General features: G+C 37.0%; 2 protein-coding genes across 3 annotated transcripts in view; both read right to left on the minus strand.

Moving 5' to 3' along the window:
- The window catches only part of Nckx30C (solute carrier family 24 member Nckx30C), an 849440-nt gene that overhangs the window by 610354 nt on the left and 219735 nt on the right, over window positions 1-19351 (minus strand). The gene's annotated exons all lie outside the window — the stretch shown is intronic.
- On the minus strand, window positions 11683-18003 carry LOC137239287 (lipase 3-like). Of its 2 annotated transcripts, none has more exons than XM_067764389.1 (3): window positions 17953-18003; window positions 13740-14483; window positions 11683-13676 (listed from the first exon to the last, which is right to left on the minus strand). In XM_067764389.1, the coding sequence occupies exons 1-3, from the start codon at window positions 17986-17988 to the stop codon at window positions 13272-13274; spliced, it is 1185 nt and encodes a 394-aa protein (XP_067620490.1). In that variant the 5' UTR covers window positions 17989-18003; the 3' UTR covers window positions 11683-13271. The 2 variants fall into 2 exon arrangements, with proteins under 2 accessions (XP_067620490.1, XP_067620489.1); XM_067764388.1 differs by lacking the exon at window positions 17953-18003 and adding an exon at window positions 17330-17535.

Here is a 19351-nt window from a genome sequence, read left to right on the forward strand (position 1 = left end):
TTAAGTCTCTAGCTCATCGAGAAATTACTTAAAAGCTGGTTTGAATATTTGCAAATTCTTATCTAATTTTTCGATCCGTGCGCCACCTAATGGATTTTTTCCTTTTGTTGCATTGTCACGGTGTTCCAACCTATGTGTAAAGTTTCATGTTTGTAGCTCAATGAGAAGTTACTTTAAAATCGATTGCAAGATTTGTATGAAAAGCGGACAAACATTCAACCGACCTAATATAAAGGAAGTAAAATACAATCACCGAAATGTGAATAAATTCACCCACGCCAAAATTAATAGATTATGGATATAAAGGAAAACCAAAAAGTCATTGGTTGGCTTTGGTATCGGTTTGACTAAGGCGTTATTCAACGGCTTCAATAACCGACTAGATTGACTTCCATAGAATTCATTGGACCAGCTGTTTTACACGGAGTTTGCCAGGACCTTAAAGTAGTCACTCCGCGATTTCGTCTTCATCTTATGATCTATTCATACAGGAACTTTAAAGCTGTGATCAAAGTTTGGTCTTACAACTTAATTCATTTACATGCCCAACATTCTCGTTGCATACAATAAAAAACATTTATTTACTTACAATTATAACTATATACTTTATTTATATATCATACAAGAAAAAATGATCATCATATCGACTGCTAAGCAGAGTATCACCACATTTCAACTGCTGTTTCGAAAACGCCCTATCCCAAAATGTTTCGAAATTCGGCGCTCAGTCGAGTTAGGGTGATATTCCAATCAACAGTCAATTTATAAAACCACCCTTTAGTTACATATGTTTTCTTATAAAGTTTTGAACTGTTGGATTTGATACATCTATATATTCATTCGGATTATCCTTCCTACAAGTCGCCACCGCACAAAGATGTCTATTCACGACGCCTGCTGCTCCAGCATCTCCAAAACAATAATCTCCACGATAATATTGAGTATAAAAGATTACATTTTTTATGGTACATCTTCGTAATTTCACGGACTTTGTTTGGAGAACAGGATTCTGACCTTCGTCGTATGCTCTTACCGAACCCCATCCACTAATTTGCATCTCTGCGCCGGGTTTTAATGGACGATTGCAAAGCTCTATTGGTTGTATTGCAGGATTATTCTCTGAAAAGGAGGTAATCAGTTTAAGCACAGCAATAGCTATAAACTCAGGATGAAAAAGTATTTCCTGCACACAGTGTTCTTGTGCAGTTTCTTCGTCTATATTGGTTACGCCAGCTTTAACGACGAGATGCTCAAGTTTATTTTTTACGCAAGGAGCAACTGTAACAACTGATTGATAGCTGACTATGGCACCAACACATGCATAGCCGTTTTCATCAAATATTGCCACTGTATGTGGACTGTCCTTTATATCTATATCTCCACCTTCTACAATGCGAAAGTGCGCATTGGTATAGATTGAACGGCAGATAAGCAGGATAAATAGCACCGCAAAATTATTTCGTAGATACATTTTTGATTAAAACTTCTTCTACCACTTTTTAAGTTTAAGTACACCGAGATAAATTTTGTGGGCCCTATTTATACCTAATTAAGTTGTGTAAATAAAAAAATAAGATTTCAGGAATAACAAAAAATATATCAATCTTGTTATACTCAGCGTGCTTTGCACTTAGATTGTATTAATTCTGGTAACATAACGGGCATAAACGAATCGAGGTAAATATAGACTTCCATATATTAAAATGCTGAGGATGAAGAAATGAATTGATTTAGCCATGTCCGTCCATCCTTCCGTCTATCTGTCGGTTCACACGATAACTTGACTAAATATTGTGAATAAAATATTGAAATTTGGTATATGAGTTCCTTGGTGCTCATCTCCCACCGCTATTAAAAATTAGGGTAAATTGGGTGGAAGAAAAATTAACGAAATCGATGAAGGACCACGCCTATGTTAATATAAAATGGAGGGGATCGGTGCAAAACCACCCCCACTAGTCGTAGACTAGAATAATGAGCTATATCCAAGCGAAAAATAGTTTTTTATCAATGATATTTCACTTACCAAGTTTTAATGTAGGAGGAAATTAGGAGACATTTTGTTTTAAATGGTGCCACGCCCCTCTTCCGATCAAACATTACAAAACATTTCTAGAGTCAAAAAATAAATAAATCCCTCGTTACAAGATTCGAAAAAGGAATTTATCTGAAATAAACTGTACAATTCAAACTCACTGTGAGTATATAATATTCCGTTATACCCAAACTTAGACACCCCTACTTGTTTTTTGTTTGTTTTAATTAGCTGAACAAACAGATTTTGCTCTATGAAAAAAACAAATCAAATGTGTTTATTTATTTTATTAATTAATTCTAGCGAAATGAAATGACGCATTTGGTTATACATTTTCAAAACAACATTTCTTTCGAATTGTCTGTTTATTTATATGTGTGCACATCCCAAAAAAGGTCCATCACGAACCGAAAATCAAATGTGGTCAGACTTTATTTCTATCACTTGGGATTAAACGTCAAATATGTGTATGATGTGGAAATCAAATAGTTTATTCTTTCCCCTCATCCTGGACAGAGAAACATGAGAAAGGATTCATCGGTTTTGCAAATTTAAATGTTTTACTAACAAAATATAACGTTCTTTCTTTATGTTGTGGCGCTGTTAAACCCAGATTTATATTTTTGCTTTTAATAAAAGTTTATCTAGAATTTTATTAAGAATTAAAAAACTTTGGAAAACTGAGGTTTTATAAATTGCCCTTATCCTTATTATTTTCTTAGTAAGCAAACGTCGACTTGAAATTAAAAAAGCTTTCAGATGGTAAATAGGTCTGTTTACTAAAAATTTTCCGGAAAGTTCAGGTAAAATTGTTTATTGGTGTCTAAAATTTGTCACGTTCATTACTTCTCTTCCGTTAGTTGGTCCACATATTTGCGCCTATAACTGTTTAGCCAATGACCAAAACTTATATGTTTTCAGAAAGAGGTAATTTTGCGCTTTCAGCAGTGTATAAACTGCTAATTAATTCTTCGAGATTTAGAGAAATCTTACAAAATATGACGGAAATTTAAATTGTTGTATCTATTTTTAAATTTATATATACAAAGGATTATCTGAGGAAAATCTGAAATCAGTCCTGATTTCAACAAGATATGCATTTTAAAGATTGATATAGGTTTTATTGGTGTATTCAACAATTTCATATGAAGACACAAAAGAAAGCAGTACAAACTAGCTTGCATTTTTCTTGTGACTCTTATCTGCTTGAACAAAAAAATATATATGTATTTGTCGACTAGAAATGGTTAAATGGGAATATCGTATCCAAATATTAATGGATTTATTATATTTGAAAACTAAATTATATATGTCCCCTTTAAACTTTTGTACTTTTGTTCTATTTCTTCTATATAACTAACATTTATACATCGTTAGACGCACAAGAACGTACTCTATTGAATGACTTGAATATTTATCGAAGAATAAGGAGAGGAAAATTTATATACCAGTATACGTCTCCGCTTATGAAGAGGGGATTTTGGGCCTTAGCCTTGACCTTGAATTTCGTATTCGAAATTCCAGGTATGCAGATTTTGTTTACTCTACTACACCTAAAACTTGATGTCTCGCAAAGAATATATTTTCAACGTCATTTAGCGTAATACATTAAACAAAATTGTCGCGTCCGCAACCTTACTTAAACATTTAAAGAAGTATTTCAGATTTCGAAAATATTTATTTCACCTTTCTGTCTCTCATTTAAGGAATGTAAAATCTCCCCTTAGTTTCTGTAAGTTTGGATACTTTCACAAGCATTAAAAAATTACTTCTATTTCTTGTTGCGTCCGAACCTCATCATATACGTTCTTACATTTTTGAGGTACCCACAATTGTTGCTTTAAATATTGTAAGATCCGCTCAGTTCGCTGCTCGTGTTCTCTTTTAAGCAGGTTGAAATACGTGCGAATGTTGTGCCCGTTACCAAGGACTTGCCCATATGTATTTGCAAAGTGTGTTATTAAGTTGGCACGTGTACAATGAATGTACGAGTATTTTTAATGAAAAGTACAAACGGTACACTTAATTAGTTTATCTGTTTTGAGACGTGTAAATAGAAAATAAGATTTCAAGAATAACAAAAATACATCTAAACTTAAGTTAAGGCTACACAAAGTCAATCTTGTTATACTCAGCGTGCTTTGCATTTAGATTGTATTAACATTGGTAACATAAATGAATCGAGATAAATATATACTTCCATATATCAAAATGCTGAGGATGAAAAAAGAAACTCATTTAGCCATGTCCGTCCGTCCGTAAACACATAACTTGCGTAAATTTTGAGGTACCTTGATGAAATTTGGTATGTAGGTTCTTGGGCGCTCATATCAGATCGCTGTTTAAAATTAACGAAATCGGACTAAAACCACGCCCACTTTTGCGATATCGAAAATTTCGAAAAACCGAAAAAATGCGATAATGCATTACCAAAAACGGATAAAGCGATGAAACTTGGTAGGTGGGTTAATTTTGAACAATGGCAGGAACGTTACTCCTATTATTAGAACGACCACGCCCACTTAAAAAAATTTTTTTTTAATCAAATTTAAACAAAAAATTTAATATCTTTACAGTATATAAGTAAATTATGTCAACATTCAACTCCAGTAATGATATTGTGCAACAAAATACAAAAATAAAAGAAATTTTCAAAATGGGCGTGGCTCCGCCCTTTTTCATTTAATTTGTCCAGTTTTTATACACAGTCGACCATCTGTCCTTCCACTCGGCCATTAACACGATAACTTGACCAAGAATCGATATATCTTTACTAAACTTAGTTCACGTACTTACCTGAACCCTGATTATGACCACGCCCACTTTATCGATATCGAAAATTTCGAAAAATGAAAAAATTTCAAAATTCTATACCAAATACGAAAAAGGGATGAAACATGGTGATTGGATTGGTTTCTTGATGAAAAATATAACTTTAGAAAAAACTTTGTAAAATGGGTGTGACGTCTACAATATTAAGTAGAAGAAAATGAAATAGTTCTGCAGGGCGAAATCAAAAGCCCTTGGAATCATAGCAGGAATACTCTTCGTGGTATTACATAAATAAATAAATTAGCGGTACTCGAGAGATGATGTTCTGGGTCACCCTGGTCTACATTTTGGTCGATATCTCTAAAACGCCTTCACATATACAACTTAGGGCCACACCTTCTTAAAACCCTCACTAAAGCTTTAGTTTGATACCCATATCGTACAAACACATTATAGTCACCTCTGGTCCCCCTTTATGGCGATTTCTCGAAAAGGCATCCACCTACAGAACTATGGCACACTCCCTTTTTAAAATACTAACATCTTTCATTCGATTCCCATACCGTACAAACACATTTTACAGTCACCCCTTCACATATACAACTTAGGGCCACACCTTTTTAAAACCCTCACTAAAGCTTTAACTTGATACCCATATCGTACAAACACATTATAGTCACCTCTGGTCCCCCTTTATTTCTCGAAAAGGCGTCCACCTACAGAACTATGGCCCACTCCCTTTTAAAATACTCATTAACACCTTTCATTTGATACCCATATCGTACAAACACATTCCAGAATCACCCCCGGCCCACCTTTATAGCGATATCTTGAAAAGGCGTCCCCTATAGAACTATGGCATACTTTTTTTTTTTCCTACATGGTGATTTTGCCTTATTTTGTCTCTAAAGCTTTCAGCTGAGTATGTAATGTTCGGTTACACCCGAACTTAGCCTTCCTTACTTGTTTTTTGTTTGTTTTAATTAGCTGAACAACAGATTTTGCTCTATGAAAACAACAAATCAAGTTTTTATTTATTTTATTAATTAATTCTAGCGAAATGAAATGACGCATTTTGCTATACTTTTTCAAAACAACATTTCTTTGCAATTGTTTGTTTATTTATATGTGGGCGAATCCCAAATAAGGTCCATCACAAACCGAAAATCAAAAATGGACTTTGTTTCTATCACTTGGGATTAAAGGTTAAATGTGTGTAAGATGTGGAAATCAAATAGTTTATTCTTTCCCCTCATCCTGGACAGAGAAACATAATAAGAAAGGCTTCATCGGTTTGCAAATTTGATTGTTTTACTAACAAAATATAACGTCCTTTCTTTATGTTGTGGCGTTGTTAAACCCAGATTTATATTTTTGCTTTTAATAAAATTTTGTCTAGACTTTTATTTAGAATTGAAAAAACTTTGGAAAACGGAGGTTTTATAAATTGATTCTGCGCTAGCTTGCATGTTGCTTGTGAATCTTATCTGCCTAAAAAGATATATGTGTTTGGTCACATTCAGCCCACTGTGCCAGCGCATCATACTTACTTTCATATTTACATTCATCATCTCTAATTTAATCATTTACTATGGCTGGCTGGACTTGCATTTGGTTTAGCTAGCCCACTTTGCGTGGCACCTAAGAATTTACTCGCATTGTATTTATATTAATATGTCGATATGTATGTATGTCGATTTATTAACCGATACCGCGCCACCGATTTTTCGATAGGATTTGGGGTCAGGAAAAAAAGTTCCACTACGCATACCCAAAAAAATAATTTTCGAGCCCGCGAAAAAAAATGGCGAAAGGGTCAATTTTTCGACCAAAACACTCCCCAAAACCCAAATATATATTTTTTAAACTGTTGTAAAAACGTTAGCGATAACAGTTCTAACAGTTTGGTCCTGACACAAAATCCTATCGAAACATCGATGGCGCGATATCGGTTAACTTTCGTCCATACAAATCGACCCGGGTTTATGTATATACATTGCAAGCTACAAACCATTGGCATTTAGTAGGCATTGAAAGGGTATTAAACCATATTACGGTGTATTTTTTGCTATAGACAAATTCAGCAGTATGCAAATAATGATGTGTATATTTGTTGTGTTCATTTGTTACTCAAATTCTGTCATATTACGGGATCTCTTTTTATGATACAAAAAATAGAGCCGTAAGCACTTAGCAAATAAGAAAGAAGACTTACTTGAATAAATGAAATTGCTAGTTGTACATGTCCGGAGTGTGTTTTTCTTCGCTGCAACATTTTTGGCAGGACAAGTCAAAGTTAATACTTGTCTATTTTAAGAAAGCCAAAGAAAACACATTCCAATCCTGGACATTAACGGCAAATTGGAATTTAATTCAACGTCGCTGTGGCACTCTAAACACCAACTAGGCATAATCAACATTATTCGGCCAGCCAACTCGCTAATCATCGTTCGTTCTTTTGTCGCTGTTACTCCAAATATCAACTTGGAAGAACTAGCATTATTCGACCAGCTGTTGGAAGCATACTGGAGCAAATACCAGCTGCACATCATCAACTCTCGCAAGCTATCGGCCATCAACATTCGAAAAGTATCAACACTCGTAATCGTAGCATCAAATTTTGATATATCATCGATTTTTCTAAAGCATATATTAACTTTAAAACACAATTGTCGTCGAGGCTCAACGGCTAGTACATAAGCTAGCAATTTTTACATCTATAGACGTTTACGCTTAAACTTTATATGTACTGCTAAGCGTCAAACTTTAAATACATCTCTGAAATTGCTGCGCATTAAATTTGTACTACTGAATTACAATACGCATTATACTCAGATGTAACTGAAATATGTGTATATGCTTCACCCTCTACACTAATTCTATGTATTCTATGCGTGTCCACTATTCATCGCAACTGATTCAGCTATAGGTTATACATTATGGCCACCAGAGGTTTGTGTCTCCGATTTTAGGTACACCCTACAGAACAGCTAGTTATTTAACCACTATCGCTAGATGGGTCTCCTAAGCATTATCTAAGCGAGTATAGGCGTTTTTTTTCTACGGAAGACTTATGATGCCGAGGCCGTGTATCGAAGGAGTTATGAGTTGTAAAAGCTTTACGCAGATATGAAGATAATTCAGCGAATAAAAAGGGAGTGCCCCTAAATCCCCAAAAAAAAAAATTCGCAAACACAGAATCCCCATCTAAAAAAAAATCCCAAATACATAATCCCATAATCAAAATCCCCAACACAAAATCCACGCACTTTTTTGTAGCTAAATCCCCAAACCTTTTTTGAAGAAATATCATAAAACCTCGAACACAAAATCACAAAAATTGTAATCTAATATCTAATATATATTATCTTATAAATGGCAAAGTTTGGATGTGAAGATGTTTGGATGTTTGTCCAGACGTTTGTCTTTGTGACTCAATCACGCAAGAACGGCTGGACCGATTTGGATGAAATTTTGCACACATATAGCCAATAGTCTATAACGATATACTAGCTATACATTTTTCAAAAGGGGGAGGTCCCCGCCCCCTAGGAACAGTTATAATTTAATTATTATATTTTTTAGTCTTTGCGACTGAATCACGCCAGAACGGCTACACGGATTTTGATGAAATTTGGGACACAGACAGTAGTCTACTAGCGAAATTTTTTCAGTGGTCCTCTCCTTCTACTCCCGCCATCCGCCCTCCTTCAATTGTTTTTATTAGCACGCTTTATTAGCTTTACCTGTATGTTTCTATGTAACTTTTCATTCGCTCCAATGCGCCTGCTGCCTTATTAACATGGTTTTATAATTAGCTTCACCTTATTTGTAATCCCGTAAGGGTCATATCGAGACCCTTCCAGGATCATTTCTGGATGGTTTTCGGGATCGGTCCGGGATCCCGCCAGGGTAATTTCGGGACTTTTTCGGGACTATTTCGGGATCATTTTGGGACACTTCCGGGATCATTTCTGTATAGTTTTCGGGATCCGTCCTGGATCCCGTCGGGGTTATTTTGGGACATTTTCGGGACTATTCCGGAATCATTTCGGGACTATTTCGCGCTTATTTGGGGACCCTTCCGGCATCATTTCTGGATGTTTTTCGGGATCCATCCGGGATCCCGTCGGGGTACTTTCGGGATCGTTTGCGTACCTTCGAGAGATAAATTCTTGATGGTTTTCGGGATCATTACGGGACTTTTTCTGGGTCCCTTTAGGCATTATTTCTGGACGGTCTTCGGGATTCGTCCGGCATCCCGTCGGGGTCATTTCGGGACTTTTTCGCGACTAATACGGGATCATTTGGGAATCCTTTCGGCATCATTTCTGGATGGTTTTCGGGATCCGTCCGGGATCTCGTCGGGGTAATTTGGAGACTTTTTCGGGATCATTTGGGGGCTCTTCCGGCATCATTTCTGGATGGTTTTCGGGATCCGTCCGGCATCCCGCCGGGGTCATTTCAGGACTTTTTCGCGACTAATATGGGATAATTTGGGAACCCTTTCGGCATCATTTCTGGATGGTTTTCGGGATCCGTCCGGGATATCGTCGGGGTCATTTGGGGACTTTTTCGGGACCATTTCGGGGCTCTTCCGGCATCATTTCTGGATGGTTTTCGGGATCCGTCCGGGATCTCTTCGGGGTCATTTGGGGACTTTTTCGGGATCATTTGGGGGCTCTTCCGGCATCATTTCTGGTTGGTTTTCGGGATCCGTCCGGGATCCCGTCGGGGTCATTTCGGGACTTTTTCGCGACTAACACGGGATCATTTGGGAACCCTTTCGGCATCATTTCTAGATGGGTTTTCGGGATCCGTCCGGGATCCCGTCGGGGTCATTTCGGGACATTTTCGCGACTAATACGGGATCATTTGGGAACCCTTTCGGCAACATTTCTGGATGGTTTTCGGGATCCGTCCGGGATCCCATCAGGGTAATTTCGGGACTATTAGGGGATCATTTGGGGACCTTTCCAGCATCATTTCTGGATAATTTTCGGGATCCGTCCGGGATGCCGACGAGGTCATTCCATCCGGACTATTTCGGGATCATTTGGGGTCCCTTCCGGCATCATTTCTGGATGGTTTTCGGGATCCGTCCGGCATCCCGCCGGGGTCATTTCAGGACTTTTTCGCGACTAATATGGGATCATTTGGGAACCCTTTCGGCATCATTTCTGGATGGTTTTCGGGATCCGTCCGGGATATCGTCGGGGTCATTTGGGGACTTTTTCGGGACCAAATGGGGGCTCTTCCGGCATCATTTCTGGATGGTTTTCGGGATCCGTCCGGGATCTCTTCGGGGTCATTTGGGGACTTTTTCGGGGTCATTTGGGGGTTCTTCCGGCATCATTTCTGGTTGGTTTTCGGGATCCGTCCGGGATCCCGTCGGGGTCATTTCGGGACTTTTTCGCGGCTAACACGGGATCATTTGGGAACCCTTTCGGCATCATTTCTGGATGGGTTTTTGGGATTCGTCCAGCATCCCGTCGGGGTCATTTCGGGACTTTTTCTCGACTAATACGGGGTCATTTGCGGGCCCTTTCGGCATCATTTCTAGATAGTTGTCGGGATCCGTTCATGATCCCGTCGGAATCAATGCGGGACTTTTTCGGGATCATTTGGGGTCCCTTCCAAGATCATTTCTGGATGGATTGCGGGATCTGTCCGGGATCCCGTCAGGGTCATTTAAGGATGCCTTCGAGATCCCGTAAGTGTCATTTCGGGACTTCTTCGGGACTATATCGGGATCATTTCTGGATGGTTTACGGGATCCGTCCAGGACCCCTTAAGGGTCATTTCGGGACCATTAGGTGATCATTTGAGGACCTTTCCGGCATCACTTCTGGATGATTTTCGGTATCCTTTCGGGATCCCTTCCGCCATCATTTCTGGATGGTATTCGGGATTTGTCCGGGATCCCGTCGGGGTTATTTCGGGACCTTTTCGGGGCTAATACGTGACTTTTTCTGTATTATTTCGGGATCATTTGGGGACCCTTCCTGCATAATTTCTTGATGGTTTGCCTGATCCATCAGGGTCATTTCGGGACCATTTGGGGACCCTTGCGAGATCATTTCTGGATCCGTCCGGGACGCCGTAGGAGCCATTTCGGTGTTTTTTGTTACTTTTCCGGGATAGTTTTTGGACCCTTCCGGGATCATTTCTGGATCTGTGCGGGATCCCATCTGGGTCATTTCCGGACTATTTCGGGATCATTTTGGGATCCTTGGGGAATCATTTCTGTATGGTTTTCGCGATCCGTCGTGGATCCCCTCGGAGCAATTTCGGAACTTTTTCTGGAGTATGTCGGGATAATTTAGGGTCCCTTCCTGGATATTTTCTGGATGGTTTTTGAGATCCGCCCGGGAGCCCGTCAGGGTCATTTCGGAACCTTTTCGGGATCATTTTGCAACACCTTCAGGGATCGTTTCTGTGGGGTTCTCTGGATACGTCTAGAATCGTGTCGTTGTCATTTCGGGTTTCTTTGGGACTATTTCGGGAACTTTTGGAGATCCTTCCGGGGCATTTCTGGATGATTTTCGGGATCCGTCCGCGATAGCCCGGGGTCATTTCGTAGCTTTTTCTGAATAATTTCGGGATAATTTGGGATCCTATCAGGTTATCAGCTCATTTAGTTCTCTTTTTTACTCAATTAGAAAAATAAAATGCATTAGACAGAAAACAAAATTTTAAACAGATAACTTGATAAGCAGGCTAACGCGAATAGCCCATATATTTAAATTTCTCCTTGCGGACGGGGCCGCGGGTAAAGGCTAGTTAAATCATAAAGTAAAGTTCTGACGCTTATAAACATAACTGCGCATTTATATATATGTAAGTATGATAAAATATATAAGCATAAAGTAAAATGATGGGGAATAACCTAACGGTACACGTTCTATTGCATTGTGTTTTCATATCTTCTTTCTGTTCTAACCATGTCAATGTTATATTGCGAATTTGACAACAACTTCTTATGTACATCAGTGGCACAGAGACTTAGGTCTTCAACTATCGTGCAAAAGTCGTCGGTTCAATGCCAGATCACGGATTTAAATTTTATTTTCTATTTACTTAATTTTGGTTATAAATTTATTATTAAAAATACTGTGAAAAAATATTAAAAAATTTAAATGAAAATCCTAGATCTGGTAGTGAAGCGACGATGAGAAAATATCGCAAAATTAGCATATCATTAATATAGCTATTAAATAGAAGGAAACTACGAAAGCAAACTGCAAAAGTTCTCAAAATAATTGAAAAAAGGAAAATTCAAAACGTTACAGATCTCCGTCGCCTAAATAACTTCTTGGAGAAAAAATTCCCTTAAAGTATAAGTTTTGCTTGTCAAATGAATTTCTATCGCCTTATTAACGGCAAAATGTATCGAATTAGTTACTTCTTGGCGATAGACGATAAAATTATCAGAAAACTGCTGGCAGGGTTTTGTAATGTAATTTATACATAATAATATATATATGTACATATGTATTTATAATTTGCAAAAACAAAAAAACTGTTCCGGTGTTTATCTGCAATGCAATGAATTTTGAATTTTTTTGTTATGTAAATACTATATTAATTGTACTTATAAGTGTACTTTCTTTAATGTGCCTATTAAATATTTGTGAAATCATCAATATTGAAGTGTTAATTTGGAAATAGAATAAACATAACTATTCTTTTTCTGTGTGAAGAACATTCAAATTACGTTTAAAATCGCGGCGATTTTAAACCTAATTTGAATGTTTTTAACACAGAAAATGGGAATTTCGTGTTGGGGATTTTGATTATGGGATTTTGATTTTGGGGATTTTGATTTTGGGGATTTTGATTTGGGGATTTTCATTTGGGGATTTTCATTTGGGGATTTTCATTTGGGGATAAAGGGGGTAACCCAATAAAAACTTAAAGCTTCGCTGGCTAGGTCATGTAAGGTCATATGCGACCTCTCTGGAGTTGGCAACACAACTTTTACGTGGAAAAAAATTACCTATTGGGAAAATTGGCGGGAATTTATCCGTGAAACAAAAAATTTTCCGCGACTATATTTTAGAATATATCGAACTAATTCGACTTTTCGAAAATCACCTTAGAGACCAGTTAGGAAAATAATTCTTGCACGCGAATTTGCCGTAGATAAGTGACATATTTTATAAATTCGAAAAAAAAATTCAACATAAGATTTAGCACAATAAAGCGAAAAAAATTTGGGGTTTTTTTCGTAAAAAAAATATATTTGTTATAACTTTTTAACAAAAGGTTGACAAACGAAAATGTTCCGTGGACAAGCATGGATAAAAGGTAGGCAAACGAATGAGAAACTTTACACCAGTAAAATTTTCTAAAACTATCCTACTAAGACTATACATATATACATCGACATATACAATAGGAAGCTCAAACCAATAAATCAGCCTAAAAACAAAAATTGAAAGTCGTCCTAGTTCGTATATAATTATGTGCATCCCCCTATCCTATCCGCCTCCCAAACATTAATTTTCTTAATAATAGGATCATGTAATGACTGTCGAACATGACGAGACCATACAAAATCACCATGATTCCAAGCCTTATGGGGAAGCAGATACAATTCTGCACAATGCAACTCCTTGCCCAGTTGACGCACATCCTCCGCAGCGCTCATGTTATCCGTTTCACTGTAATATAATGTTATACAGTTATTCACAGCACTCAAATTATAGCTGGGTGGCGTAGTATGCCCATATTGTCGTAGATTCTTTTCAGGGCTACCATAATCAAAGTGATTAAACCCATCAAAGGCATGCAGTTGTATATAATGCAAAAGTTGTTTGTTTGAGGCGCCCAAGGGTAATGTGGCGCACATGTCCGGCAATATGCGCTGTAAGGAAAAGTAAAGCATGAGTTATAAAAATCTGAATGTCATACTTGAAAATCAATTCACCTGATAGTTTTCACCAACATTCACACGACCAGCAAGCATGCCATAAACTTTCAAATAAAGCGGTCTAAAATAAGCACCATCACCGCAAAGCGCTTTGCAGGCACGCTGATATATATTCGATCGTCCAAAAGTTAGCGTTTCTGCATAACCCCACCAATCAAAGATACGTCCCAAATATCCTCCCAAAGTATAACGCCAATTCGATATTATTGGCACTTGAATATGTTTCATGTACACTGTGGGTGCAGTAAATTGTAATGTCTTAAATTTTGCTCCATATTCAGGACGCGTCGTTAAGAGCACCAATGCTACTAGACCACCTTGTGAATAACCCACATAATGTAGTGATTCTTGTCCCGTATCTGCTAGTATATAATCTATCATGCTGGGTAGATCATAATAGCCCATTTCATGCCATGTGAAATTCCAAAAATATTGCTTATCAGCTTGTGGATCTAGTGTAATGTGACGGCGACTATAAGGATTGCCACGATTATTGCCTAACCAGACATCGTAGCCCTCATCTGCGAGTAGATAAGGCAAATCAGACTCTGGACCACGCAACAGCCATACATCGGAGGAGAGCGTAAAACCATGTTGCAGTAACACGACTTTATTTGTTTTATTTGAATGCTCGTGTGATTGTGTGTGCGGTGGTATGCGAAATATGGTAAGCAAGTAACCGTCGCTGGTGTGTACTAAGTGCTTCTGCACAGGATAATTGTGGCTTTCGATGTTGCGAGGCTGTACGCAAATCAAAACAAAGATAATTCATAAGGTATACTTTTGTTAAGTTCATTGATTTAAAAAATCGCGAATTTCGAACCATTTAAAAATCTTAGCCGTTTAATAATCTTATTGCTGACGCGATCTATATTTTAGAATTCAGTTAAAAGAAATTTCATCAAAATATTAGCGGACGCTGTTCTCTCCTAACTTTGGTTTATTTGCACGACTTCTAAGAGGTTTTTATCTCATATTCCCCTCACTTGCTCCCTCTGTCTGGTTCCCTCTGGCTCGCTCGCTACTTCGTTATCCTCCCCTCTTCATTTACCAAGCCATCGCTTTCCTGCTCTTCGCTCCAATCCATCTACTTCTTTCCCTTCCTCCCTTTTTCTGTCTACACTTTCTCTCTAGCCCTTTTTCCCAACATCCCTCTACCTTCGTCTAACTCTATATATCACCGATATTAACGACTTTTTGAGTTAAAAGTTCATTAATTCGTTAAGCTTATTAAAATGAAGGAGAAATTATAAAAACACACATATCTGAACAATAGGGATACATGTTATACAACCAAACCCTGCCTCGCTTCACTGAATTCCGGTCACTCCGACTTCGAATCCATACCTGGTAGGACAGGTTACTGTGCACCGGTCTCTGCTCCTATTGTCGCACAAACCACTTACATTCCCTCAGGGAGGGAATGGGGTGGGGAATTAATATGGTACTAGGGTCCAGTGAACCTGTTCAAGCAACACGAACGAGAGTGAAAAAGATAGTAATACAAAAAGCCAAAGCCCAAAAAAGAGAAGATGTAAAATATGAGATAGGAGAGGGAAATTTAGAGGGAGGGAAAGCGGGCGAGAGAAAGAAAAATTGAGAGGGAGTGAGGGATGGAGATAAAAATGGATAAAGTGCAAGGGGAAGATAGGAAGAAGAGGAACCTAGAGAAGGGAAGGATATACAAATAGATCTAGATTGAGGGAGAGGAATTAAGTGGAAGTAGAAGAGAGAAAAAATCGAGTAAGTATAATTGGGAAAGATGCGGAGGAGAGACAGGGATCAAGCAAGGTATTCCATATTTCGTAGAGTGGATCCATATATGAGGGATTTGTTGTGTTGGAGAAAAGGGAGTGGAAGGGGGAATGAAAGTGAAACTGGTAGCGGTATTGGGAGTGAAAGTGGGAATGGGAGTGGCAGCGGTAGTTGGAGTGGGAATGGATTCGGCAGTGGGAGGAAGATAAATGTAATAAGGATAGAACAACAATACAAAAATGGAAGATAAATTAGAAAAGAATGGGATAGAGAGGAGTGAAGTGAGGCCATCTTTTGAAATGTGGGAAAGCCAATACTCGGGCAGAACAATGTCTGCGGGGTACTCTAGTATATTATACATTAGACAGATCTTGACATTTTTTCACTAGTATTTATATTGGTGGCGTGGTGTGGTGGTAGCGTGCTCCGTAGACTGGGTCGAAAAAAAAAAGTTATCAATGTCCGCCCCTAAATTTGAAGATTATGTTGAGAGGGTTTCGGAAAAATTTTTTTTATTTTTTTTATCCTTCGAAATGCAGCCGAAACGGTTTTTTCGCTGTAACTTGGTTATTTGACGTCCGATTTTTAAAATTGATATGTCATTATTTTGGCCTTGAGAAACTTCACATTTCCGTTTAATGTCCTTTTAAGCTATGAAGTCGTTTTCGCATGATTAGGTCAGCTAACAAAATTTTACCCCCCTAATGTATGTTTTTTTCCTTACCAAACGAAAGTACCTAAAAATTCAAGAAAATGTTGCTTTGAAACGATATTACTAAAATAATAAACAAAGAAGTTATAGCACTTTCAATATTTATTGCAACTGTTATTTTACCTGATTCTTATAACACTTAGACCTGAAACTCATGATATTTTTGGAGGAAAAAAAGCAGGGTTTGCATTGAAAAGTTAATAAAGATATGCCAAATATCATGAATAGGGGAAGTCAAAGTAAATAAGTGAGTCAAACCTGTTGTTTCGTATTTATAATAATTACAGTATGCGACAAAATCAACTTTTTCGTAGAGATTGAGGCTTAAGTAAACAAAGTTCTATCTCCGTTTTTCGAACTTAGCCTCCAAAAAATAGATATCGGCTTACGAAGTTCGAAATTCTAAATTTCGAAATTTAATTTTATTTTTTTGTTAGCGCGTTCAGCAAATTGAAAAAGTAAAAATGTGGGCGTGGTCCGCTCTTTTCCCTTATTAGAAGGGCTGGATTATTTTTTTGAGAAATTTAGTATAATTGCTGTTATACGAGGTGAAAGTCAGAAGTCAGAATCTGACTGTATTCAGAAGTCAGAGTCTGACCTTTCATATGTATGATACATTATTGCGAAATGACGGATAAAAGCTTAGATAATCGCATACTGCATAAGTAATAATAAAATTGCAGCACTAAAACTAATATAAAACTGTAGTAATAATTGGTGCCTAACAACACAAATAGATAATTTAATTGCTCCGCACTTTGAGACTACATAGACTTTGCAGGTTATACGAATTCTTCATAAAAAAAAATTTAAAAATAAATTTTCTACACAGACCATAAGCCAAACTTAACAGCACCATACCGCATCATGAAACAAAAATTGTCACAGCAAACAAAATGTCCATTGATTTTTTTTGCAAAAATGGAGTTATAAAAACATTACTAAAATATTCATACTTTTTTCAACTAAAGATCTATCGTCAAGTATGCTTTTGTAAAAATGTTCTAATTTTTCTGCTATTCAGAAGCATTTAATCCTATCTGATTTTGAATTGTGCCTCTTACTGGTTAAGGCTGCGATATAAACAAAATAATATTATCAAACAACTCAGAAACGTTACCGTCAAAGTGCAATCAATTTCCGTCACACAAAAAATTAACACAAAAGTTAATTCAAAAATTTTACTTAAATTCACTTTCATTATCAAACAAAATTTAGTGCAGCATTCAACATAAAACAACAATAACTAAAATATCGAATAGCCGCAGCAGGCGCGTATAAGCCGCACTTCCGAGTGCTACTTTAAACTAATCGCACTAAACTGTTTATAAAATATGTAAGAGAAAAACGAAACAGATAGATCCGGAATAATCTTATCACTGCAAAAATGAGAAGGAAAAAAAAAACAAGGAAAACGCAATGTAGGCATTTTACAGTAATTTATTTATACCTACATAAAATATTTATTTAAATAAACGAACCGCGCTTTACTGAAATAAAATACGATAAATATGCCAAATCTAAAAGCAATCAGCATTATTCTGAATTGTAAAAAAACCTTTTAACAAACTTATTTTATTTGCAAATCAATTTTTGTTTATTTATTTTATATCATTCTTAAAACTACAGTTATACACTTTTCATATTCCTTTTGCTTCAGCTTATGTCTGTCATCGCATTCTCTTTCACTTTCATAAAACTTGGTTACATTTACGCGTTTAGAATTTAAAATTACTTGCCCACCTTCGAAATTTTCCTCGCGCCTATTAAAAAACACATTCGTTTTATTCAATTCAGCTTGTTTACATTTTTTTTGTTTGTTGTGTTATCCGATTTGTTAACTGTTTTGTCGTATCAGCTGTTCTAGTGTCATTCACCATATTTCGTTGTTCGGTACATTTGTACTTATGTACATATAAATTGGTATACAGTGGGTAGCATAAGTTTTCCGTGAGTGTTAAAAAAGTCTATGTGAGGTCTTTATATATCAGGCAATTTAACTTAACCTAATACTAGGTTCAAACACACACCAAATTGGCAATTTATACTGTTTGGGCAATTTATTACGCAATTTCTCATATAATAAATTGTAATAATAAATTGCCAATTTAAAAAAAATTGCGTAATAAATTGTTTCAAACTGCAAATGCAACATTGTAAAGTGTGTTTATTGAGTATACTTAAACGTCAGTTACGCATGGCTGAACTATATGGTTGGCTCATTTCATCAGCTGATTTTATGTCTTTCATTTCACTGGAGTAGGGATCGTCAAAAGAAGATGGCAAAATCAAAATGAAACCAAAACATTGAACACATTTTCTTACAACACACAAAAATTTCAAAGTTTTATGTTTTCATTCCATTCCATTCACATAATACCAACACGTACATTTTGACAGTCTCAACAAAGATATGTTGTTACTGTAGAGATGAGCCAACCAGCTATCAAATTACTATTGTGTAAGCTAAATAGAGTTGTAGGAACACCACTCAATTTAAATCGAAATAGCCTCAATTTATTTTTCTGTTTGAACATAGTATAACGTCTACTAAGCATTGAGATATATTTTGAAGAGACCGGCGAGTTGGGTAAAACTATTCTCTCTTCGAGGCGGCCAGAGTATTTTTTTTTTATATTTATTAGCAGACCCGGCAGTAACGGCAAATTCATATATGATCTTGGCAGCCTACATAGCACTGCCCACTTTTCGATAACTATTCATAGTCCACAATGCGACCACTGAAAAATTGAATATGCATTGGTTGGGAAGGGGCAATCTTTTGATATAGTATTAACTATCCTGGAACGATTCGGAATACGTCATGTTAAACTGATTTTAGGAAGTCTGCTCAGTCCCGACATAAGTTCTTTTATATTTTCACTAGCAAACCCAACATACGTTGTTCCGCTCGAACTTTGGTCTATCTGCGTAAGTTTTTTAAGTTAAGAAGTTTTTGAACTCTGCTCTCTGTCAAAAGGTCTGTGTTCTCTATTGATGATGATTGAAATCAAAATGTTTACCTGCTGATACACTTTTGCTACAGGATTACCGACCCTTCACTACCGACAATAAATTTTCCGATGTCAACATTTGGTAAACCCTTTATTGGAATTGCTTTCAAGAACACCCAAGTTCAAAA

Source organism: Eurosta solidaginis, chromosome 2, assembly GCF_040869045.1.
Source record: "Eurosta solidaginis isolate ZX-2024a chromosome 2, ASM4086904v1, whole genome shotgun sequence".
Taxonomy (NCBI): Eukaryota; Metazoa; Arthropoda; class Insecta; order Diptera; family Tephritidae; genus Eurosta; species Eurosta solidaginis.